General features: G+C 39.0%; 1 protein-coding gene across 2 annotated transcripts in view; it reads right to left on the reverse strand.

Annotated features, from left to right (window-relative positions):
* Positions 1–22,723, reverse strand: part of SERPINB1 (serpin family B member 1) — a gene marked incomplete in the record, with an annotated part of 209,072 nt that extends 186,349 nt beyond the window's left edge. Inside the window, 2 exon segments of one of the 2 annotated variants that reach the window (XM_044065167.1) lie at positions 3,372–3,541; positions 22,542–22,723. In XM_044065167.1, coding sequence (XP_043921102.1) covers positions 3,372–3,539 — 168 coding nt within the window. 2 annotated transcript variants of the gene reach the window in all.
* Positions 22,724–22,969: the final 246 nt, after the last annotated feature.

Genomic DNA, 22,969 nt, shown 5'->3' on the forward strand with positions numbered 1-22,969 from the left:
GTGATGGATTCTAGAATGACATCACATACATCTGGTCATCTGACTTCTGGTTCCCATGCTATCCCCTTGGTTAGAAGCTGTCAGGGTTTAGCATGTGTGTGTCAATAATACACATACACAGAGCCCTGCCAAGATCTGCTGCAGCTCCTGAAGTCATAAAACAATTTCAAAGCTTCACCCTTCCAGAGTAGGAATTACTTCGCTCCAAAGTCAATGAAGAAAGCTTCAAGTACAGACTTTTCATCTCTAGCTGCATTGAGAACAAGATATAATCTTTATGGCCTAAGCCATGTAATTTAATTTCAAACCATTTTCAAAGTTAGGTGGATTGAGATTAACTTCTTCTCTTCCAGTATCCTCTGTTAAAAATATACACAAAGTTACAATAATATATGTATATTTCTTTTTCTGTCCAGAAGGGCACACTGTTGGGACATTAACATTAGCAGCTTTACAAATACATTTTTCAACACAAGCATCTGTACAAATCTATTTGATATACAAATGTCATAATGCTTTACAAGACACATTCACTCCCCTACTTCTCCTGGCATAGCTGGCAATACCTTGCATCACAGAGGGGTATGCACATAGGGAACAGAATTTAATGAATAAATGACCAAACTGCATACTTTTACAAAATAAATTTAAATTAAATTAAATAATGCAACCTACATGCAACTACAGGTGGAGTAGGGAAGATCTCTCTACATCCACCAGAAGCACAGCAATATCCCAGTTACCTGCCTAACAAAACTTTGAAGTCTGAGGTTAACACATTTTCGCAAATTAATAGGATTTAGGAGCTTTGGAGTTCAGACTTCTGACCTAGAAAATATCGGTATTTCTCCCAAAATGAACACAGTTTCAGGAAGTCTAATCTGCATAGTTCATTTTTTAAATCATGGGCCGTTATTATTCCCCAATGCAGCCTAAATTTGTTACATGGTGCTTCCAGTAAATTTTGCCCTAACCCTTTACTGGGCATGTACCCTTAAACAGACTCACCTCTTACACATACCATAGTCATTAGTGGAACTGCTAGTCACTCTTCAACCACAGCCTGAGCACTGGCTTTCTTCCAGCAGAGTGTAAACGGGGTCCATCAGACCCTGAAAACTATACACCCATAAGCCTAACCAACCTTATCTGCAAGGCCATGGAAAGACTCATTGACCTTAACAGGGACATAGGTGACTTCCAAACTCTTGACCCAACCAAGTCTGGCTTCATTAAGGGCAGGTCTTGCTATAGATTTCTCCGAGAAGGAGAAGGTCACCAAAGCACTGGATGCGGGCATAGTATATACCCTCCTATCTTGACTTAGCCAAGGCCTTCGACACAATCCTCTACTCAGATATAATTGATACTCTCTCCCAGCTGGGAATTGACATATACGTCACTAGGTGGGTAGCAAACCTGATCACTGACAGAACGAATACTGTCAAAGTTGGCGATTCCACCTCCACCCACAGACTAGTTACCAGTGGTGTACCACAGGGATCTGTGGTGGGCCATGTACTATTTGGAATCTACTTCTCGGACATCCAGGTGAAAGTAAATGGCCTGTGGCTTACCAAGTTCACAGATGGCTGCAAACTAGGTGCAATCATTGAGTACCCAAACGATGTTAAAATAAAACAAAAGGGGCTAACAGACTAGTGATTGGTGCCAGAGTCAATGGTCTTAAACTAAATGCAAAAAGTGCATCATTACCCCTTTGGCAAAGAAGTGGCCCCTGAAAATTATATTATAGATAGCGCACCCCCCCCCAAGCTCAAACAGTGGTGAGAGACGACAGCAATTTAAAACTTCGATCACCATGTCGCCACAGTGGTAAGAAAAGCCTTCTACGTTGCGCATCTCATAAATAAGGGATCACATGCAAAATTAAGAATGTTATATAATTCCTCTATACTGGACCTTCATTAGAGTTGCCTTTTGCATGGACCTCACCAGACACCTGCAATAACTGGAGAGACTACAGAGGTTCCTAACCAAGAAAATTGAGGACCTCCAAAACATGACCTGCACAGAAAGAGTGAAGGCCCTGTCTCTGTATCCTACAGGCTGCTGAAAAGTGACCTGTGCCTGGCCTACACAGCTATCTCTGACCCTGTCCTAGTGGATATGCTGCATGTCTGCAAACCAAATGGGATAAGGGTGACTCCCTCCAGGGATCTCAACCTAGCCTGTGACACAAACATAACATGATGGAGACACAGATACGAGTCCCAGAGATTGCTGCTCCTCTGAAATAAACTCCCACTTTATGCGAAGCAGATCTCCTCAATGACCCTATTTAAGTACAACCCTGACAACTCAACTGGATGGGAGACCACAAATTCACCCCAGGGGTGGCACCCATGTCCCCTCATGGACAGGGGCAGCCCACGCTAATCACCAATTTGCTCTGCTAACAACGACCATCTAACCATGGTCAGCTAGGGAACAAGGGTATTAACGCGGCTAGGCTTGTTAAGGCCCTAATGCCATTAACCTAGCCTCCTATCAACCTGTTATTGCATTTCTATTTTTTGGGACAAGTTTTTTTTTTTTTTTTTTTTTTACTGCTACTACTACGCTACTGTGTCTACTACTGTGAAGACAAATAGCATAATGGCATCTGGTGGGAAAATGGAGATAGGCTTTTCTTCCTAAAGGTTACAGCAAACAAAAACATGAAGAACTTAATTTGCCTCCGCTTAAAATCTCCCCGGAAGCATCAGCAATTATAAGCTTATACCAAGGGTTTCACTTTTTTTTTCCACTTCACACACAGCTTGCAGAATTCCCATATAGCAGGATCACAATAAAACTCCATATCAGTATAGTGTCAGACAGTATACATACTGGAGATCGATCAATGACAAATGCTTTATCAGCTTCATGGATTGTGTAACATTCTTAAGGCTGACTAGCACTCTTATAAAATGGTATATTTGCTGAGCTAGGCGTGGTAAGGATCAAACCTAATGTAAAGCTGTCAACAGACTGATATGCTGTCTCCTGAAGGATTACAAAATGATGGCCTAAGTACTGTCATCATGTTACATTTTCTTTGCCATTTGTAATTCCTTTACACTCATTCTACAAAATCAGTAGTTTACAAAAGTTAACTCTTTGCTTAGCAAAACATGCATTTCATAATACTTAGCACTTTTACAATATCAGTTTTCTAGAAGAGGTTCTTCCTCATAATTGCAGATGCCTGTTGAAGTGAGTAAGTTTCAGTTCATTCACGAGGGATATTGCACAATTCAGCAGTATTTATTCCTACCTGTGCTGCTGCTGTCTTGGCTTTGAGTATTGGTTACTTATTTACAAAAGAACATTAAATCATAGGAAGATAAGGACAATTGCTGACATACCTTTTTCATCTGGGATTCAGTGGAACCTCTGGCTCCTACAAAAACCATTGCAAGTGCAGAACAGATACTCATTGGGGAATAAAATACGTTTCCAACTGCATTAGTTTCACTTATTTTCTTGAAGAGGTCAAGAGCAAAACAGGTAACTGCATCACCGAGCTTGTCCATGGCTGGAAATTAGGGAAAAATAATTTAAAATGTTAATCACCACACCTTCTCCATCTGTACATACAGCTCCCCCTTACCGCCCTTCCCAACAGGTAATGCAAGTCATTCTCCTGCTTTTCTTATCAGACAGCAATACTCTATTACAGGCAACTATTGTCCGAAAAGCTTGCACTGAGAAATTAAGCACAATCGATGTTTCATCTGTGTATTTACTTATTTTACCAGGGTAGAGCACAGATAAGAAAGACCAATTACAGGCTCTGGTCAGGCTGAATTCATAAAGTAAATTATGAAGAATAAGCTTACATACAGGGACAGAATACAGCAATAAAGACAATCCTACGTTTATAAAGCATAATAATATAGAAAGAATGCAGAATAGAATACAATAAGAAGAGAGAGTCCAGGGAATGGAGATCAGTAATGGATGAAAGGAGGATGTGAATTAGAAGGGGAGGATATTTCATAGATTAGTACTAAGCTGACTGCTCATGTGCCATTTTTAAGCCTGGCCATTACCTCATGTGAGAATCAAACCCTACACCTAGTGTCCATAAGGTAAACACGTTATATTTAAATAAAATAGTAATATATGCCATAAGATTTAGTTACAGAGTTGTTTGTTTTGGCATTTTGTGTTTAACAGCTTATCCAGACTGAGTAGCGAAAAGTAAAATTGAAACTCAAAGGCTACCATGTAATTACACAAAGAATACACGATGAAGATGATTGGGAATATTCAGTCAGAAACGACATATTTTGATTACATTAGTAGCAAAAGCAAGTTGGAACTTAGTGCAGAGGATTAAGGCTATGAACTGTTAAGATACTTCCTGTAGGCCAGAGTTTGATTCCTTTAGCCTCCACATGCCTAGTGTGAGACTCTGAGCAAATTACTTAACTAGACACAGGGAAACCGTTCTGACTATATGCCTACTACCTACAAACATAATACTTTGAAAACTAGTGTGTTAAATGTGATGTCTGTCACCATTTACTTACTTTAAATTCTCGGTGTTATGTCATTTAAAAATTTTAGGATGAACAAAGTAACATCCTGGGCTAAACTCAGATACACCCCTTAAAACCGGAACATCTGAGACTTCCTCTAAGAATGACAAATCACTCAAAATTTGACTGCTTGATCAGTGTGGATCCAGAATTCAATTCACCTACACAACACTGATCCCATCACACAGAAGCTGGGAAAGGATAGCATTTGCACTGTATCTGGAACCATCAGCAATTCTGATTGGAAATTCAAGAATTCAGATGGAGGCAGGAATAACTTGTATTGCACTTCTCACAGATGCTGCACTACTGACACTGGACATCTCCCATCCATCCATAACTCCTATTTCCCATTTTGCTCTTGGGGTCAGGGTGCCATTTCAACAGTGACAATCATCATGAGCCAAGGTTTATACTGCCGGGTGGCTAGCCCTGCCGCTGCAGTTAATTCATACTACTGACTTGCACACACACTCGCTCCTAAGGCTAATTTAGTGTCCAATCCACCTACTGCATGTCTTTGGAATGTGGAAGGAAACCAGGACACCCAGTGGAAACCCACGCGAACACAGGGAGGACATGCAGACTCTGCACAGAAGGCACCCAGCAGAGAATCGAACCGAAGAACAGTAAACAACGCTAACCGCTGCACCACCACAGCCACCCAAGAGACATTACTACTTTAACTTAGTCCATTGCAAGAATACAGGTTATGATCAGATTACAAAATGCAGTTAGATAAAACAAAACAGGGTACAAACTATGCAACATCTCAAGAATTGGTTGAAAAGTACCCCAAGTTAAATGGGCAGCCTAAAGTTAGATATTTGGGAAACTACAGCAATAGAAGAGTCCATGAAGCTATTGATGAAGCCTTTACTAAAATTAGATGCAGTTTTCAGAGCTGGACGACATTGAAAATAGATGTACGTGCTAACTTACATGCTACATTTAGAAGAGGCCTTTTTGGCTTCCTCCTGTGAGGAGTTACTTAATACACTTAAAAGGATGACGGAATTTATCTGAACAGGAGTAATACCAAAGGTAACATGGACTGTGGTTACCTCCTAAAGAAGGTGGAATTTCAGTACCAGACATCTGGCAACACGACTGCTACACAGCCTGTGTGTATACAAGAGATCAATGTAAATCTCAAGAACGTATGTCAAAATGACTTCAATGGGACACAAATGTGGCAATAAATGTATTATTCAGAATAGAATTTAGCAGCTTAATGAAACATCGCAAAAAGCAAATCTAAAATGGTGGATTACAAATACTAACTTAAATGCAAACAAACAGTACTCTCAGCGCAGGTGTCACATTTTGGAATATTCAACCATAATTCACATTCTTTTTATCTCTCGAATGCCAGCTGTAATAGTTACATTATTATGGACGTTTCCCAGGATCACATACTGGAACACTATGTAATTTTAATTCCTAACACTCCTCATTACAGAATTTGTAAAAGAAAGCAAGTCAAAACACAATGGCAGACTGACAGTATGTTTAACTACGCTCTGCTGACAATGTCTTCTGCTCACACTACAACTTTATATTTAGAGGATAGTTGAGCTTTGTATATTTAATTTTGGCCTAGTTTGCTTTCTGACAGAACACATATCCTTTCAGGTCTAGTTGCTTAGAAGCAATGTAAACCTACTTGAAAAGATCCATTTTGACACTTGTGCTTTTAGCTTTCCATCATGCTAACAGTAGCCTCCTTCATACATGGCCAGGTGGCAGGAAAGTGTGGTAGGCGGTGACTTACTAGAAGTTTTTTTCTTTTTTGGGAGGAGCCAAGAAAGACAGGGTTTAACAACCAACTGCAGAGACATTAAAGATGGATATCCAAAGGTAATTTGTAAAATAAAATGTGTGAAACATTGTCTGAAAGATGTTTTACCAACAGGCAGGACGAACAAGGCTAGAAGTAAGAGAATGACATATAGGAGTTGGACATCAGGAGGCAAGAAACTATAGTGCGTGGAATAAACAGTGCAGAGAAGAGAAGCAATACCTTGGAAGGAGGAAAATGGGAGGAAAATGGGCTGTTCCAGCTTTTGCAGGTAATTCAATGGGACCAAAAATGAATGCCACCATTGGAGAAGAATGGCCAGTCATGAGCAAATGGATTGCAGAGATTAGAGGAAGATGCCAGCATGGGAAAGGGTTGAAGTCATAGGCATACAGGGCATTAGATTCCCTTAGGACATTAATATCAATGATTTCAAGTGGAAGACGTATTAGATAAGATCGCAGACATGGACATTTTGATGCAGATTGTGACTGATCCCAAAGATGACAAATTCCATGAAATTAAGAAAATTGCAAGCACCAGAGACTAGACAGAAAGTGGAGAGGTAGAGCAGTAATGCAAGATATGATATGTTCCACTGGTTTGAAAAGGGGATTGGAACCATTCTAGGTCTATCCTATGCTCAGACTTAGAGAAATGCTGGAGTCCAGCTGCAACTTATCTTACATATTTTCTTCCTCAGAGTATACAAGAGACTATAGTTGCTAATTCATAATGCATGTTTGGCCTGACTAATGACGTCACTAATTAAGAATGTAATTAGAATGGGGCAGAAGCTGCAGGTTGTGTGTAGTGCAGGAGAAGTGGACAGAGGAATTAATAGAGGATAAACAAAGCTTAGTGGGTCAAGGGAATAGGCAGAAATCTCCTAACATGGGGCTGCCCTGTATGCATTATATACAGAAAGATATTTCCAGTGTGGTGGTTTGATATTTATGAGATGTTAGTAAGAAAGTTAGAGAGGACCGTCAGTTATTCTGCTCTTCCCCACCTGACAGAACTGCAGACCAATTCAGCCTTGTAAATAGGTTGTTCATAACAGAAAGTCAAATAAATGGGGAATAATATAGTATATGCAAATTAATTATTTGCATGGTATGCATGACATCAGATGAGGATTCTGTGAACGGATACAATTAAGTCAGGCTAATTATATTTGTTTGAATAGAAGGTGAATTTCTGTTAAACAAAAATGAAAAGGAAAAGCTTCTTCACTATGGCACAAAACAGTATTGTACTTAAAATGCGATCCTGCCAAGTCAAAGATACAACCTACAACGAAACGTAGATTCAACCAATTATGTTGAGGCAGTTGGAACCTAATCAGCAGGATAATAATCACATTTAGGGAATCTGCACTAGATAGGTGTACTGAGAGCCAAATGAAAGCTTAAGCAGAAATCGGATGATTTTCTGTGTGCTGCATGTATTTTCTCTCAACTCTGTCTGCCTATAAGCCCCCAGTGTTCTACTGTCCTCTTCATTTATCATACCCTAGTCTCTAGCACCTCAAATGACAAGAAACATCTTCATCTAAGCTAGAGGGGAAAGACTTGAACTTCACTCGGCATTTATCCACAACAGGCTTGAGTGACCTATTTATTTAGCCCAAACCCTTACATAACTATGTTGAGTCCCCTATGCTTCCTGACCACTTCATGTACATATGTTGAAATACTACAAGTGCATGAGGTTAGCCCTTCCACTCCCAAAAGGTGCTAAGATTGCAATAGATCAGCCTGCTTCTCTTTCTTCAAAATGTGTGAACAGGCATCAGATGTCCATCTAAAGTGTTCCCTTATCAACTCCTCCAGCAACCAAGTCTTTAGCGAATTCCAAGTCATCTGGATCTCAGTCTGAGCTTTATCCATCTGCATCACAGAAGGCACCCTAGAGAAGTTTAACAGGTTTATTCTAGAATACTCCAGCAAGGCATAGATCAAAAGCACAAAATATTCCAGTTACACATTTAGCAGAGAGAGTAATCATATGCAGAAGTGAGACTGTCATTCATGAAGGACTTGCCATTTTGCATAGAAAACCAATAAACTCAGCTAAAATAGCCTCATCTCTGACTTTGTACATCTCAGATGTCTGATTGTGGGGAAAAATCATAATGCATTTCAGGTTTGTTTCATGCAAACACAACGGTTCAAATATTTAAAACCTATTACATATACATAAAACTAGCCCTGCAAACAAAACCTTTTGAATTGAACTGATATGAAAGTTGCTTTCATCTAAAGGCAACCTCACACCCACACAACCTTGCTGTGTAAACTTCATCTAAAACTAAGATAAAAAAATAATGCCTCATCTTCTTAAAGCAAGAGTCAAGACAAAGACAAAAAATGAAAGCCAAAAGCCTAGAATCAGGGAATGGTTTTAAATATTTCCGTTACACAAAGTTGATAAGAATAAAACTTCTTGCATTAGCATGCATTTTCTAAAAACAAGTCAAACTCAAATGTTTGCCATCTGAACGATTTTTCAGAAAATTAAACATTCCATGAAAAACAAACCAGGACAAAAAGGCAAAAATCAGGGGCATTCAGTGAACTCAGGGACAGTTTGAATGTCACATAATTTCATCTTTGTTTCACATAAACAGACATAAAAGTACTCCAACTTATTTCACACAAATGTACATTAGTTCTGGGATGCCAGATGGTTAGGGATGCCAGATGGTTAACTGAATAAACAAAGAGATCAAGTTATTTCAACAAACAACCTCCAGCTAGCAGGTAGGAGAATAAGCAGTGTATTAGCAGAGTCACGTGTAGGTGGGGCAATACACCAGTACACCCCCTTCGCACATCCTGTCCTGAACCTACCACTGTGTGGAGGGAGAGGAGGAGAGAGGCCATGGGGAAAGGGTAAGGCATAACAATATGATGCTGCAAAGTCTTTGATGTCCACACTGGCCTCAAATGTAAGGTCAGAAAGACCCCAGATGAGGCTAAAGATACATCCACTGACGATCAAGGAGCAGAGACAGTGGCAGCAACAAAACAAAACATAGAGACAAAGACAGAGACATATATATATATATATATATATATATATATATATATATATATATATATATATATATATACACACACACACATATATATATATATATATATATATATATATACACACACACACACATATATATATATATATATATATATATATACACACACACACATATATATATATATATATATATACACACACACACATATATATATATATATATATACACACACACACATACACACATATATGTATCTATATATATATATATATATATATATATATATATATATATATATATATATATATCTCTATCTCATTATTAAAGGACTGTAATCTTCAGTGATTTGACAGAAAACATGCACACACATTTTATGAGGACTAGATCAAAATGGGGAAATGTTAGGGATATTCTATAAAATCAAGGAGAATGTTAACTTCTTTCACAAAAATGGTACCCAAAGCTTATTAAAATGTGTACTAGCCCTCGAAAGCCAGGCTGTAATCTGAGCAAATGACAAGGGTAAAGTTACTGCCAGCCACAGAGAGCCCCCTACCACCACCACCACGGGCACGATTGTGAACTGATTTTTCATTTGTTTGGCTATCCGCCTTTTTCGCATGCTTAGTACCTGCATGGTTCTTGAATGAAGTACCATCTTGTGAATCTGGCGGTTTGTTTTGATTTAGACATGTCTTCCACGCAATGCCTTGCCATATTTTTTTCTGAAACAGCTGCATTTTGACTTGTTTTGGCTGCTACAACTGTGCATACTGAAAGCTAAGAAAGTGTTCTCATCGCAGCTTGGTGCTTTACCCATTGCTCAAGGAACATTTTAAAAAAATTCTTTCATATACTGTCGTTGCATTCTATTGGCGTTTAAATGACAAGCAATTTCTGTGTTAGATTTTTAAACACAGAAATAAACGTATTCGGTTATTTAACATTAGTAACGCCTTTGAAATTCCAGTTATTGCAGACTCCTAGTTGAGTTGCACCGTTTATTTATTCATTTATTATTGATTCTTCATTATGCATTAGAGATGTGTACTCCTTACTACCTTTTCTGTTAAGGAATGGATATTATATTTGTATATACTTAGTTGCAAGCATTTATTTTCTTTTTAATCACAAGATTCTGTACGAGTTTTGTTTTACCCTATGAAAAGTTGTTTGCTAAAATGTATGTTAAGGGAAACAAACAGTATTTACACTCGATTAGGTTCATGAATCTTCACCAAGACATTCTTGGTTACTTTTATCAAGTTCAGGTTTCTTTTTTGAAAACTTTATGTTTAACACCCTGTCTACACTAAGTGGACATTTATTTATGCTTTTAATGTAATACAACTTTAAATGTGAAGGTATGTCAGTGGGTTCAATTAAGGCAGCTGTTTGTAATTTTGTAACACACACCCCCTTTTTTTGGGTTTTAAATTGTGTTTGATGATTTTTTCCTTTGTCTGAAGAAGTCTTCCTACTAAGGGAGGCGAAAAGCGCTTTACTTTTACATTTCCTAATAAACCTTTGGAGTTTTACACCTGCTGGTTCAGAACCTTTTTGTTTGTTTTTTGACAGTTTGTTTTTCTTCAGTTTTGGAAGGGTAAAGTTACTGCCAGCCACAGACAGCCCCCTATCACCACCACCATTTAGTGATGACTGAAATCCTTGATGATTTGCCAGAAAAAAGGCACAGACCACAAAATATGAGGCAAAGTCAGGAACATGAGGCAAAATCAGGAAGGGTTTCAACATGGTTTCACAGAAAACACCCACAGAGTAAAAATTAATGCTTAAACTTATTTCATACAAATGTACAGAAGTCCTTTAAGCCCAGACTGTAGCTTGTTACTAGTCTCACCTTTCTACTTGTTGCTGTCCCAGTGAATCATGGGAAGGCAACAAAATAAAACTGAGGCACTTTACAAAGGTTTGCACTTTGCAAGTGTATCTGCTCTTTTATTTAAAGAAAATTTTCTTTAATTAAAAAGAACAAATAATATCTTCATAAGCCTGTCTATTCAAGTGTCAGTCATTTATTATTTTTGTTAAACTAAAAAAGGCTTAATCAGTAGGTGTCTTTAGCATCACATGCAACTAAAATGAGTTAGCAGTGCTTAGCAAAACTTTAAAAATAACCTTGTCTGGTCATGGGCTACTCCTAGAGCTGTGGGTCCTGGGCAACCACCTGATTCACCCCTACTGTAATCCACCACTGCTCCTTATATCTGAGATAACGAAAAAAACCCAAAAGGATCGGTTTGGAATTCCACTAAATCTTCTAACTTCTTCTTATGATGCATAACACCCTGGAATCTGAAGTGATCGTTTCCCCATCATGGGAGACAAGGGGAATAGATGGGAAAGATGAATAAGTCGGGCTGGTGAGGTAAAGTTAGGGCTCATACCTATTGTTACTGGAGACCAGGAATCCACTCTGTCTAACCTTGAAGTCCTCATACCACCTTCTTTTTTCTTAAATTGGACAGCCTGATTTTTGTTTACATTTGGACTACTATCAAAAGAAAGGAAATGGTTTTGTGGGGTAATTTCTGTCACATCTAGGTACTGGAGAAAAAAATACTAGTTTAATCCCTTGCATTACTGTACCTGCTTGGGATACCTCTAAACACCTCTAAATAGTAAATCTTTATCAAGAGGATAACTCAGTAGTTGAGCCTTCACGTCCTGTGGAAGATGCTGGAGCCTAAATCAACTATACCTACTGATGACATAACCACTGCTATCTGCGCTCTTAAATGCATCATTCACATTATATACACATTTTACTGAATATTTAGCATCTGCAGGGACAGACTTGAAGCTTTCATTTCAAGTCTTGGTTAGAAATTCTAGACCTCTTCTGACTCGCATTGGTTAACATAATTAAAAGGAATTTACTGCGGTGGTGGCGCTGCGGTAGCGTTGTCGTCTCACAGTAAGACGTCCTGTTCAATTCTCACCTAGAGCGTCTTGTGTGGAGACATGCGTGAATGGGCGTACCTTCGTTGAAAGTTGTGTCAGGGCCGGCAACTCGGCTGTCCCAGCAAAGGATTTTTTTTTCATTTAAAAAAAGTCAGAGGAAAGAGTATCTTCCACATCTGACTCAAAAGGTAGAAAGAGAAAAGATGTAAGAGGCATACTCAGAGCCCTTTTAATCAGGACTCCTCTTCTTCCCAAGAAGAATCCCTTTTTTCTTTTAGTAGGCAAAGAAGGAAGACAAGTTTGTCCTGGTTTAAGGTTCAAATATCCATTAACAGTCCTTGGCCAGTAGTAAATCAGTCATCTGGGATATAGTTCTCTCAAGGAAACCTGCCTATACGAAGGAGGAGATACAGGTTTGGTTTTCTGCTGCTGTGTTTTTTTCTTTTTAGATACATCAGGAAGAAGACCCACATGACCGGTAAGGGTATTCATTTTCATGCCACGGGAGAAGACTCTGTCATTGCACATTACTGGAATGAGTCTGTCAAGAGATAAGCTGGCACTCTACTGTTCACAAGTAGTACATACACTTACACTTCCTCCCACGGTCCCCCAAATATCACAAACAAATGCTGACTGAGCATCTCTACTCCCAAAATATCAAACTAAGGATTCTGTTACTTTGGGCATATTTTTATTCAACTTTCTTAAAATTCCTTGAAGCAAAAACACTGGACTTCACCACGCTATCCAGAATTTCAAAAATTGTGGATTTTTCCCATGTCATCTATAAAGCTTAAAATGACAGAATGATGCATGTTCCATTCAGCAAGGTGACACAATCAACTTAACAGACAAGGAATGATCCACGTTAACACTGACACTACCATTTTCTTGATCACTAAACAAGGCTTGTTCACATGTCCCTGTGCATTCCTACACAGCTTGTCAAAATACATTCAGTGGTTGTAAAATTTTTGATAGGGATCAGTAAAAATTTGTAATAATAAATTTACCAAACTTTGACACATTGTGTGTCTTTGATGCTTTACCTTAGTCTGCTTCTCATCTTATCTATGCAGACCAAATGTATCAGTGATAGTACATAAAAACTAAAACAGCAAACACCAGGACTCCGAACATGGATTAGAATTTCCTTTACATGCGACTCACACATTACAGTGGTGCAGGGTATAGAAAGCCTTCTACATCCATATAACCATCCTTCCTACTTGGGATCTACTGAAAAACAGCTGCTACTGTGCTGTTATGTACTATATCAAGCAAAATTAGTAGCTCCGTCAAATATTTTAATACTGCAGATTCAGATATTCTAAGCTTCAGCTTAAACCATCTACACAGCTCTTCCAAGCAACAGCACATCTCCCAAGCAACCACTTCAAAAACAACAAATACACAGCCGTTTTTACTATTAAAATTGCTTACTGACATGTTTCCCTGTATTTTACAATTTCCTTTAATGTGAACTTCAGAGAATTCTTATATCCCATAAGCCTCAATCTATATCCTTCAAAGAGAGTAACAAACTAAATACAGACCACTAAGTAAATTCCTGTCTATATAGTACTCATTTTGTTGTCAACCTGAAAAAGTTCTGCAAGCCACAGCAACAACAAAAAACCTATGTGGCATAAAAAGCTTAAGCAAATAAAAAGGCACACCCTATGTTTTTTTAAACATACATAGTGGCTGGGCTACAAAATTGGATTGTGGTGTGAGAAAACAAAGATTTTAAGGAGAATCATTAGACATAAGGGTAGAATAAATGTCAAGTCTTACAGCCTGATACCAGATAGCATGCAAAAGACCACCTTTGGACTGCAAGGGGATGCCTTTCTTTACTGCGTGACATTTTCTGATAAATGAGAATGTGTTGCTCAACAGCAGACTGCAAGCTCACAAAGAGGACTAGTCAGCATTTCCAGAAACAAAGGCCAGGTATAGCAAACCTATTTCATAATGCACAGGCATGCAGAGTTAAGTAACATGTAGACATTCATCACATTTGAATTCCAGTGAATGCCTAGGCAAACAGGGTACACACATTGGCTTCCTCTGCCAGGAACACATTGCATCTGCATCTACATGGAAGAGTTGAGTGTAGAAATGCTGATACAGGGGTATTACACCTTACTTTCGATCAGCATGTGTCCGTTGTCATAGAAATGTCCTTCTACACTGCACAGCATATAATCAAAAGCACTGTGTTTAGATCCAAGATGTCACTGACCTCCTTTACTCTGCCCTCATTCGGCCACTCATTGAATATAAAGCCCCTTCGACATGTATCTGTCTAGACTGAAAACCCACCATGATACCTTACTAAAAGGATACAAGACCTAAACAATATGTCCTACATGGACAGACTCAAAGCCCTGTCACTATACTCGGTATCCTACAGACTGTTAGGAGGTGACCTGTGTCTGACCGAAGTCATAAGCAAGTCAAATTGCATCAGAAAGTCTAGGGACCTAAACCTTTACTGCAGTATTAACAGAACAGTTCTAAAGATCCAATTCTTTTATGCAGTATTAACAGAACAGTTTGAAGAGGCACATATATCTTGCAGAAGACACCTCTGCTGTGGAGCATGCTCCCTATCCATGTAAAACAAAGCTCATCGCTGTCCATATTCGGGCACAGTTTGGATCTATGAATAAGAAGCAGATAATTTACCCACAGACTGCCCCTGTGCTACTAATGGGCAAAGGACTCCCCTGTACTACTAATGGGCAAAGGCAGGCCAATGAAACAACAAATGGAATAGGTAAATTCAGGCACCAAAAGGGAGACTGGATATGTTTAACATGCTCTGCAAGGGCTCCTAGCCTAGTACCTATGAATCTATGAAAGTTTTCATCAAGTTGCATGTATTTGGGCCTATCCATGTCATCACACACACAACTTAGTTAATCACTTATTTTGCAAAACAGCAGTAAGGACAGCAATAGTGTAAGCAAGATTAATGCCCTGCACATTTAAACAGTGGCTAGCAATCCTTAGTAGCAGACTTTTCTCCAGCACTATGGTGCAGTGAGGTTCAAACATCAATTTTACCACCTTGCTCCAGCACACATCCACAGAAGGGCACTTAAGGAACTGTGTGTAACTGCATCCTTCTGCTTCACACCTCCACATACAGGCACCCTTGACCTCAGACCTATGACCATTTCGAAGAGATCTAGAAGCAACCCTGCTTTTCCATTGATGTAATTAAAATAGGCTAAAATAAGCTAAAAGCCTGCACCATGATAATGTGGATCAATTAAAAGAACTCCTGCACAGAAGTAAAATCACCAAACATTTTACTCCTTAATACAGAACTCTTGCCTACGTTACAGCTGAATCCGTAGACACTGAATTCAATCACATCATGGATAAACCAGTGAAAAGCTTACTTGCAAAGTCTTCCACTTACAGCAAGACAAACATCAAAAGGCACCCAACAGAAAGCATAAGAAGCAGTACATAATGACTACTATACTATGAAGAAGTGAAGAGGAGCTGCAGAAGCCATAATGACTTGGTGCATTGGTCAAGGAAATAGCCGTAATAACAGAAGGTCGATGGTTCAAGGCTGTCACATATTTTGATACCATGCAGATCAATTTAATAACATGATCACCACAGAAGGTTATTTATTATGCAGTATGTATTTTATTATACAGTAACATTATATGGCATTTTTTTTATTACAGTAAATAACAGAGTTTTGTAATTCTCCGGTATGGTAAGCAAAGTGCAAGAGTTAGTCTATTGATTTAGTTACTTAGTCTTTCTGCACTTAGTTCTTGTTTCAGTATTTGCCTTGATAATTTGAAGAGTAGGCTTTTCACTGGTTTACGTATGGTGTGCTTGGATTTCCCGTCTAGGAATTCAGTTGTAACACTGGTAACCTGAAGCCCTTGTCTCTACTACTAATCTCCGATTTTGACAAAAATTATACTACTTTACTGTTAACTACAGAATGAGGTCTTTTGACTTTAGTCATGATTCAGTCATATAAATCATGCCTTGTACTTGTAGCCAAGATTCTAGACAGGTAAATGCGTTACATATACTGCACTCATTTACAGCATGCTAATTCTGAACCATTTCAGTTTGCTTGCTTGTGTCTGGTATTAGCCAGAATTCAGCACAACCTCTCCACACACAACTAAGGCAGACTGTTACCCAGCAGAGCGTTACAGTAAGGTATACTTCCTTATCATTCACAATGTGTCATACTGAAACTGCTAAACATTTACAAGAGAACAACAGCGAAGAGGCAGTAACTATATCTAGGTTTAGTGTGAAGGTCACGAATTAGAGCACATGCTTACAGAGCTATTGACATGGGAGGGGTGAAAGTAGTAAGTGAGGTCATATGGTGATGTACACAGTCAGGGAGAACAGTGCAGGCTGGGCAAACTTGGTGATATTGTTATGTCCCCTTTTTTTCTGCAGGTATGTTAACAGTCTGACCCTTGATCTTTCTAACCTAAATGGCGCACACACACACATATATATATAAATAAATAAATGTAAATGACAGGTACAATATAGAACCATGTCATACATAAAGGAAAAAATCCCTACCTTATAAAAGACTGAACACCCTTTTTCCAAACCGCGCAATGCTCAGTCACCGACCCAAAACAAAGTTGCTGCACTCATCCCTTCCAGCCGTTCCTTAAAAGGCCACCACATCCTAAACAATTTTCCTTGTTTCATTCTCTCTCTCTACCTCTACAAGGATTCTCACACTGGTACCAATAAGTAAAACTCAGATTTCCCATTTTTCACACTGTTCAGCATTTCAGTGCTTTTCAACTTCCTCAGCACATGCTATGCGTAATATGAAAAATTTTACTAAATTTCCTTGAAGAATTTGTCTCCTTGAATTCATATCACAACTGTATTGGCACAGCAGAGTGAGTAGAACAAACTGAGTACTATGGGATGGGATTCTTCTAAAGGCAATGAATGTGGGAAGAGCATTCTTAGTTCTTTAAAATGGCTAGTTATCAAAGCATTTCTGCAGCTGAAAAAAAGGGGTTTATTACACCGTGCAAAAAAACTGAGAACACAAACCTCTGGGAATCATTCAGACAGTGATGTTGGGATCAGAAATTTAAGTAATTCTGAGTACAGCCATTCTGTGTGAATGAAAATAAGATCCTACAGGAAAGGACAATGCATGTTAATCTCATCCAGGAGCATGGTCTGCATTCTGGGAAATGAATGGTTAGCCACAAATTAGTACATGATCTGCCATTAGTATGTTTGCCATTTCAGCAATTTATCAGCAATACTACACATTGCACTGTGTGGAGGTTTGCATTGCATAGGGCATTAAGACGAGATAAAAAAAGGCCTTTTTTCAGATCTTTCTTCCCACAGTCTTAAGAATACCCCAGCTAGTTTGGAGACCCACATCACACCCCATTAAACATATGCACAATATATGCAAGCTTGATTAGGAATAACAAACTCTGCGGTCATTTTACTGCAGCCAAAGCATTATTATTGCAATAAGAGACATAACATACAAGCTACGTACCTCTCAATGTCTACTGAAGAAATCTGGATAAAGCCTAACATAATGGGGGGGGGGGACAAAGCCCCAATGATTTTAAATATTGCTCTTATAAACTTAGAAAGTTGTTAGAGTAACAGGATTTAACAATATTTGTGTTGGCATTTTTTTTTCTGAAAGATATGAAATCTGTAACTCAAATGTATGTCATTATTTAGTTACTTAAATCCTCGGTGACTTGTCAGAATACCACAAGTTTTATGAGGAACATACTAAAAATAAGTGAAAAAAACCTGGACCTTCTGCGAAAATCTGCAGAGTTGAGAATTATGATAAGCTAACAGTAACTATCAGTAAGATATTCTTGGTGTATGTCAGTTTTGCACAACTGGCAGGTGCCATACTGGAGCATCTTATAACTGTTTAGCCTTAAAAATGTGTGTTCGTGTAGGGTTGATTCCATAAATAAAAGTATATACATATTTTTGTGCAGATAGTCTTTCAAAATGTGTTTGAACCACAGTAGCAATTAAACAATAGTTCATGGACAGTATTTGGAACAATGCACTTAAGATTAGCATGTTTTGAAAATTATATCTTTTTCATGTGACTATTTGACAGATCATGTGCTGCAGTTGTAATTTATTTGTAGAAAATGCACCAATATCTCCTGGTGGAGAGTACCTTGCATTTTATTTCAAATAGTAAATAGAAATTGAAAATATACAATACAAAAAAAAAAAAAAAAAAAAAAAGAAAAAAAACCTCAAGCACAACAGTGTTGTTTTTGACAGATATCCCATTACTATGTCACCCAAGACTATGCTATTAATAATACATAGTAAGTAAGTAAGTAAGTAAATAAATAAAGCATTTCAGAGAATGAATTGTTTGTGGTCATTGGCTGACTGGAGTTGCCTGGACTATGCCTTGGAATAAGCACCTCAATGGTTCTTTCAAGCTTTTTTTAAAGTTGTTTCAGATTTCAACTTTGTTATTTAAGAAGTTAACTTGTGACTGTTTCTGCCATTTCACACTGAGCTAGTTGGAGGAAGGGCTCTGAGCTAACTAATCTGTGATATATAACATTAAGTATTCTGTTTTTACTTATTTCTGAGTTATTGATAGCACTTTTATTTTACTCACTGTGGGTGAAGTATTAATTAGACTTTTCTACAATTGTTAAGTATCTGGTTGGGTTTGTTTGTTCTGATTTTTGTTTCCCATCCTCCCTACCTCTTGGTATCATGTTTTTATACTTGGTGGCTTTGCAGTTGCCCGCCCCTACACTCCTCCCAGTCTAGTGTCATTACCTCATTCTACCTACTGCAGGGAGAACATTTGAGAAAAAAAAAATGTATAATTTATATATTATATATTTTATATATATATATATATATATATATACACATACACACACACACACACACACACACACACACACACACACACACTTTCTAAGCTGGTTTCCTGCCTTTCCTATAAGTTGTCTAGTCTAGATACAGGATTTGCTGTATCCAGGACTGTTTGCAAGCTTCTGAGACCCCAAGCCTTTCTGTGTTGGAGGGAAGCCTTCTAGCTTAGTTTTGTTTCTTAGAACTAGCCAGTTTTCTAGTTTGTTTCTTTGAGCTTGTTCATAACTCATTGCAAGCACTAAATAAGCTACAAATTACTACAGCACTCAAACTTTCATCACTTGTCTAGAGGAAAAGAGTTTTTAGTACTTGATAAATAAGCACCTATCCAGGCATGTCTAAGGGACAGCTCCCAGTGTTTTCTCCTGTCTACCTGATGAATCTGGGCATCTTGGGGCAATGCAGCAATTGCTGCATGTACACAGTCAACCCTCTCCTCCTACCACCCAACGCTACAACCTGTGAGAGATGCACTTATATAACCAAACTGGAAGCAAAGTTCTATTCACCCAAGACTGAACAAGACAGTCAAGAGGAGAAGGTAAACACTTGCACCACACCACACATCACATAGTCCCTCAAAACACACACCTGCATTCGCGGAGACTCTCACAAAACATCTACCCAAGCAACAGGGACCTCCAAAGCAGAAACGCATGCAACCTCCACCCCTCCCCAAACACAACCCAAATGACACACAGCCCACAAACTCAGTGTGCCACTCAACCACAGCCCATAAGGCATAACAAAGTACCCAACACTGTAGTCGTAGGTGACTCTATAGTCAGGCACACTGATGAACCACTCACCAGGCTAAACAAGGAGAAAGTTACTGTCAGCTGCTTATCAGGTGTCAGGATCCACCACATAACACATGCACTCAGGTCACTCCACAGCAAGTACAAATATGACTCTGTCATTGTCCACGTTGGTGTGAATGACCCGACCTCCCTGGACTACATGAAAAGACATGGAGGAGCTTTCTGATCTTGTAGCCCAGGCAGGCATGACCCTAGCCCTGAGTAGCATCCTGCCATCACCCAGAATGATACCACAGTACAAGGACAAAATGATTGACTTCAACAATTGGCTAAGCTTCTGGTGTCTGCCTGGGATGACATGATCGACAAACCAAGATGCTTTGCCAGAGATGGCCTGCACATGTCGCCCTTGGAATTCCAGATACTGGCAAAGGCTCTTGCCACCCCTATAGTGCCTTTTTTAGGCAAGATTCAAATGACAAATTCACCACCGTAACAGGTACAAGCAAGCAAAGTCTGAGGGTAATGCCTACTTAATGCTAGAACTCTAAACCTCAAAATGCATTCACTTGAGGCACTCCTTAAAATGGAGAACACAGACATCTGTGCAGTGACAGAGACCTGGTTCAAGGCTCCACAGAGCACCCCTGCATTACCAGGCTATAATTCATACCATACCTTTCGGCCACCTAACCTGAACTGAAGCACCAAAGGCGGAGGCATGTCCATATTCATTAAGGATATCCACACCTCCAGGCTAGTTGCTCAGCATAATGCATCTGAGATTATCCAAGTGCAACTAACTCTAGGCAAGATCGCAATGCAAACTGTAGCTTGCTACAGATCCCCCACCAAGCCCCAGGATTCCCACTCCTCATTTCTTGATACACTGGAAAATATTAGGGTACAACCTAACACCCTAATAATGGGCAATTTCTACTACCCCACCATTAACTGGGGAAACTACTCATGTACAACTCTTGTGCTCAACATTTTCTGGAATTCATAAATTCCAATGCCTTGGATCAACTTTATCCATACCCTCACCAGGGGCAGCAATATCCTAGACCTGGTCATTGCCAACACGGGCAACCGGTGTTCCACACCAGAGGTCAATTCCTCATTGGTCAGATCAGACCACAAGAAAATCACCCTAGACATCCACATCCCGCCCCCACTTAGGGAAACCACCGTAAAAATTTTCTCCAAAGCCAACTTCACGCTTCTTAAGACAGAAGTGGCAAACTTCACAACACCCATGCTGACAGACAATATGAATTCTATACAATTGCACTTTACATGAGTGCACGGATCGTGCAATTCCTAACAGAACCAAGATGCTATCCTCCAAAAAAAGGAAGCCAATCTGGTGGTCCCCTGGTATAAAACTCTACAAGATTGGAGGAACTCCGTGGTCAGCCTCAGTAAGAAGCTGAGATCCCTCATAAAATCCTCCAAAGCTAGTTACAAAAACAAAATTGCCACTAATTCTAAAGACAACCACAAAGCATTCTATAGCCATGTCAAGAATCTCTTCTGTGGCTCTGCTTGACAGGGGCACAGGAAAATAATTTTCTTGGGTGGCAAAAGCCACGGTACCGTTTGGCTAGGCTTATATAAGCCCTAGGGCCAATAGCCTAGTACCTACCTATAATATTAAACATACACATTGTGTAAACAATTTAAGATATATCAAAAACTAGATTTTACAGTACAGCTAATGTGCTGTGCAGCACATTTGGGCAGCAGTTAGGGTTGTGCTACTTCATTGGGTTTGTACTTCTTCTACGTGTCCCATCCCGTGTCCAGGTGGGTTTTGTGCCGTGTTTTCGTTAATGCCCGCATCCTAAAAGTATGCCACGGTTTAACTGGTGCTACGTGAAAGTGCCCACAGGTAGGCAAGTGAGTGTACCCCCAGAAGACGGACATCATACACGTAAGTCCTTTCCTACCTTACTCCCTCTCAGTGCTGCCTGGGAAAGGGTCTGTCTGCCCTCCCTGCTGCTCTGAACCAAGCAAGGCTGACAGTGAATAAAAGGATGAAAAAAACAGCACACTACAGGAAAAGGAAACAATATGTTAAACATAAAATATAGCATAATTAACTGACGCTGTGCTTTTATGACGAGAAGCCGATATTTATTAAATCACTACCGGACTCCTTCAGTTAAAACTCACCCAACTATATAAACTAAGAAAATGAAACCAAACCTTCTTGTACTAGGATTCACACGAATTTACTTATTAACCACAAACTTATAAGGAAATGTATAACTGTGGTAAATCGCTCTAATTTACTAATACTACTTGTAATCTGCTGAATGGCACGTCTCTACAGATTATTCTCAAATGAAATGTCTGGAATCAGAGATGTACAAGTCGTAGCAGAGCGTTCAGTGTAAAAACAGTACTTACGGCAATTTTTGATATACATTAAATCATAAAGAAATTAATTAAATAATGACGCTAACAGTACCAGAAAGTAAAAACCAGAAATACTTACTTACTGCTAACTTGCTTAGTTTTCTCACAGAAATGAATGAACACTAGCAGATACGCATAGATGTTAGAAGGGAGTGTCTGAACAGAAATGGCTGCAGCTGCTCATATGAGTAGGAGGGGTGTTGGGAGGGAATGTGAAGGATAGAGACCTTCCCTTTTATCACCATTGAATGATTAAATAAAGTCAAAAGAGCAGTTGTCGTTTTCTTATCCACTTGTTAAACGTAAAGTGCCCAGTGAACAAATAGTGTGTCACACATAATTGCACTCCAAGGATCGCTGGCATACGTGTTTACTCTTGGCTGTGTTCAGTAAATAAGTAATTTCTGTTAACATAGTTAATTTTAAAAATCTGTCTGAGAAATGACTGAACGATAACCACATAATTATGTTTGTTTTGTATTATAAATAAAGAGGGATTAGTAATTAAAAA

This window comes from Protopterus annectens, chromosome 3.part0 (genome assembly GCF_019279795.1).
Source record: "Protopterus annectens isolate FY-2018-M chromosome 3.part0, PAN1.0, whole genome shotgun sequence".
Classification (NCBI taxonomy): domain Eukaryota; kingdom Metazoa; phylum Chordata; order Ceratodontiformes; family Protopteridae; genus Protopterus; species Protopterus annectens.